The sequence below is a fragment of the Cnephaeus nilssonii genome (genome assembly GCF_951640355.1).
Source record: "Cnephaeus nilssonii genome assembly, chromosome: X".
NCBI classification, from domain to species: Eukaryota; Metazoa; Chordata; class Mammalia; order Chiroptera; family Vespertilionidae; genus Cnephaeus; species Cnephaeus nilssonii.
In genome coordinates, this window is record NC_137071.1 from 57,366,165 (window position 1) to 57,370,716 (window position 4,552).

Below are 4,552 nucleotides of genomic sequence, written 5' to 3' on the forward strand. Positions count from 1 at the left end.
CAGACACTCTAAAAAGATCTTGGGAAACCTCTAAGTTGATTTCTATCATATAGCATTATTCCCTGCAATGGCTTAAAGTTGACAACTCATGTTAAAATTAGTAATTAATTATGTAATGTGCCTATATCTTTATGTGTTTGCTTCATCTGTGAACATTAATTATATATTTTATATAGATTCTGCAGCTTTTTATCTCTTTAAGATTTTATAATTTGTGCTATGGAGGCAGCGTGTCTTTAATGTTTTGTGGCACTAAGTACCATTAAAGCCATTTTATGGCTTTCCAATAATTAAAACATTTGTATTGCTGGAGCAGTGAAAAGAACACTGCCTACTACCTGGGGATAATGCTACCATTATGCTGGAATTTAATGGAGTAAGGATAAAGGCCAAACACAACATGGCTGTGTTTTATTCGACCCTGTGATCATTTAGCACTGGACTGGTGGCCAGTACAACTGTCAATCCCGACTTCCCAATGCACTTAGGAAAAGTATGCAACCTATATCCTATTTCCTAAACAGAAATGATTTAGGGAATTCGTTGTTGTTGTTTTTTAATTATTATAGTTCTTTCCACCTAAGTCATCATCTCCTCGAATTTTCAGATTAGCAGCCTAAATATAATATTTTAAAATAATAAATATATGAAATTCCAAAAATAAAAATATCTAAAAACCATTTTAATGTCTTCTTTTCTTTTTCTTTACAATGTTAACACAGGGAAGTGGGAAGTTACTTAGCAGGGTTCCGGGTTTTCTCGAGCCCCGCCCTACCACAGCTACAGCCTTTAGTCCCTGGGTAGGTCTGTCCTGAGAAAGCAAAGCCTGTCCATGGGTCCATGCTCTGCCCGCCCACCGCGCATCTGCCCTTCTCTTCTGACTCCGCCCCACATCTGTCCGGAACCGCCTTGCGTCTGAGCTGACCCAGTGCGCTTCTGCCAGTCAGTCCCTCCGGACCTGCCGCAAGTCTCAGGCTGCCGAAATCACCGCGCCGTCACTTGGTCCGTACCCAGTGGGCATCTTGGGTATCTGGGCGGTCTCCGGTCCTCCGGGCGTGTCTGTCTGTCTGTCTTTCTGTCTGATCCGCCGCCTGCAGCCTGCCTGCCGGCCCAGAGCACCAAGTGCCCAGTCTGCCCTTTTGCTGACGCTGAGTGTGTGTAGCGGCCTTAGTTAGCTGCAAGCCCGCCTGAGACTGACCAGGCAGCCCCCGGGCGGAGGAATACATGTTCCCTGCCCTAGTTGATGTAATTTTAAGCCAACAGGACCTCGAGGCCTATATTTATGCAGAAAACAGGTTGTGAGGCCTGGATCTGCAATGCTAGATGTGGGGAGCCAGACAGCTGCTTGATGATTTCTTATAAATTAAGAGGGAAAGGGAATTTTTTTTTCCCTACTGCTGGCTTTTGAAACTGATTTGTAAATCCGAAAGGGTGGAAATTGTATGTCCCTTAGGTAGAACAGACTCCTTACTGGGATGCCTTTTTGTCTGATGCTGCGTTTGTGCTGAGCCCGCTGACCAGGTGTTTCTGAACTTCATTTTCTCAGCCTCAACAGTGTTACTGAGTCTGCTTTTAGCTTCCTTCGCCTTGGCTTTTTCTGTTCGTGAACAGCTGCTTGGCACATAGCTTAGAGAAAGCATACTTCTTTCTCTCCCAAGAGAGCCTCCTCCCTGTGCTGAGAGAGATGGGGAGTGGGGAGCCTAATCCTGCTGGCAAGAAAAAGAAGTACCTCAAGGCTGCCCTGTATGTGGGTGACTTGGACCCAGATGTCACCGAGGACATGCTTTATAAAAAGTTCAGGCCTGCTGGCCCTCTGCGCTTCACCAGAATCTGCCGTGACCCAGAGACCCGCAGCCCTCTGGGCTATGGCTATGTTAACTTCCGCTTTCCTGCAGACGCTGAGTGGGCCCTGAACACCCTGAATTTTGATTTGATTAATGGCAAACCATTCCGTCTCATGTGGTCTCAGCCAGATGACCGCTTAAGAAAGTCTGGAGTTGGAAATATATTCATCAAAAACCTGGACAAATCCATAGACAACAGGGCTCTTTTTTATTTGTTTTCTGTTTTTGGGAACATTCTCTCTTGCAAAGTTGTGTGCGATGACAACGGCTCTAAGGGTTATGCCTATGTTCACTTTGACAGCCTGGCAGCTGCCAATAGAGCCATCTGGCACATGAATGGCGTGCGGCTCAACAACCGCCAGGTGTATGTTGGCCGATTCAAATTTCCAGAAGAGCGGGCAGCTGAAGTTAGGACCAGGGATAGAACAACTTTCACCAATGTTTTCGTTAAAAACTTTGGAGATGAAATAGATGACGAAAAACTGAAGGAAATTTTCAGTGAATATGGGCCAACCGAGAGTGTTAAGGTAATAAGAGATGCCAGTGGGAAATCTAAAGGCTTTGGATTTGTAAGATATGAGACACACGAGGCTGCTCAGAAGGCTGTGCTAGACCTGCATGGCAAGTCCATCGATGGGAAAGCCCTATATGTAGGGCGAGCACAGAAGAAAATTGAACGCCTGGCTGAATTAAGGCGAAGATTTGAAAGGCTGAAAGTAAAAGAAAAAAGTCGGCCTCCGGGGGTGCCTATCTATATTAAGAACTTGGATGAGACCATCGATAATGAAAAACTAAAGGAGGAATTTTCTTCCTTTGGATCAATTAGCCGAGCCAAAGTGATGGTGGAAGTGGGGCAAGGCAAAGGGTTTGGTATAGTCTGTTTCTCCTCTTTTGAAGAGGCTACCAAAGCAGTGGGTGAGATGAATGGTCGCATGGTGGGCTCCAAACCGCTGCATGTGACCCTGGGCCAAGCCAGGCGCAGGTGGTGAGAATAAGAATGTTCGATTTGTTTCAGCCTTAAGCTGGTGCCTACTTAGTTTGGGCTACTTTGTGATAAGAGATTATTTTATGCCAATTCACAGGTTTTTTTTAAGTATTTTCTTTTTTTTAAAAAAAGTGAAACTAGAAAATCTTGTTCATTTTAGTGAAGAACATAATTTCTAATTGTAAAACTGTCATTTTGTACTAGTTTTTGATGTAATATCTTAGGATTATGGAGAATAAAGTTTACTTCTCCACACATTTGTTTTCCTAAGTAAGTCAAGATAAAGTAATTGAGTGAGTATATTTTCTTCCTATTTCAATAATACTACTAAATTTGATTTCTTCTATGAAAATATTCTCAAAATGCTCTGTACTTCTGATTCTATCACAGTGCAAACTTCTAACTTGCTTTTTGACAAAACAATAGCACAGGGGGAAATGTATATGGTCTGGTTATCATTTACGCATAATTTTACTTTAAATTATTAATATGAATATTATTTGAAAAAGATGTGAGCTTTTTATTTCCTTTATTTATATTATTTTCATTTTAAAATATATTTTAGGCATACCACAAACTGAATAGTGACTGTGACTAAGTGTCAGGAGTTTTCTTTATTAACTTCATACTCAGAGAAATAAGCATATTGGTGTTATTATCAATCAGTACCTTAGGAAATTACTACTTTAGGCATTAATTTTTTAAAATTATTAGTTTCATCTTAAAAACCTTTCTTGAAAGATTTGAAATGATAACAATCTAAAGAGCATTCTTACCACTCACTTTTCTAAATTCCTTTGTATGTATACTTGAATAATGTTAAATTAACAAGAAAGATGAATAACTGCATTGAATTGCTTTTAGATGAGTTTAAGATTTTAACTTCATCTCTTATTGTCAATATAAAAGGTAAATAATCCATATAATGATATTGAAAAACTATATTGAAGAACATGTATTAAATTTGTCATTCTCTTGTAATTATTTAATGTATCCATGTGAAATATTCACAGATGTTTCAAATGAAGGAAAAAGTTGTTACTCCTGATTAAATCACATGCCTTCATCTATCATATGAGAGCTATTAATGCACTGTTTCTCTTTCAGTGTTGTTGCTTGAAAGTTGTTACAGAATGTTCTATTCTTTGTTACAGTTACAGTATTTAGCCTGTAATTTCTAGGTTACACATTTTCTGTATTTCACTAGCTATTCCCTCTTCTTCCCATCCATCTACCTTACATCCATATTACACTTACTTTTCTATTTTCTTTGGACTTTCTTTCTCTTAATATATGCTAGTCGAAATCCATTTTCAAAGTATATAAATACCTAATTTATGTAAATGTTAAATAATAACTTTTAAAAATATGATTCACTCATACCAGAGATCCAACCATAAGAAAATGTTTTGTTTCTATTCTATTGGTTTTTATTTCTCTGCATAAAAAATCTTTGTTTTCATACATAATTCAATATAAACATATAATTTAACACTTTTGTTAATAATTTGCCCACAAAATAATGAGAATAAGCTGTTTATATATAATTATCTACAAATTTTATATATATATTCATTATCAAATATTTTCAAGTGGAAATCACTTTTTTAAATTGTAAACATAATACATGCTAATTGTAAAATAATGTACACAATGCAAAAATTTATAAAGAAGTAAAATTCCCATAGTTCAGAGGTGACCACTATTAATATTTTCAGTACGC

The 4,552-nt window shown here is 38.4% G+C and overlaps 1 protein-coding gene across 1 annotated transcript; it reads left to right on the forward strand.

Moving 5' to 3' along the window:
- Positions 1-1,684: 1,684 nt before the first annotated feature.
- Positions 1,685-2,911, forward strand: PABPC5 (poly(A) binding protein cytoplasmic 5; the record flags this gene model as incomplete). Its single annotated transcript, XM_079765909.1, has 1 exon — positions 1,685-2,911. One exon carries the CDS (start codon positions 1,685-1,687, stop codon positions 2,831-2,833), a length of 1,149 nt encoding a protein of 382 aa, XP_079622035.1. The 3' UTR covers positions 2,834-2,911.
- Between the last annotated feature and the right edge of the window lie 1,641 nt (positions 2,912-4,552).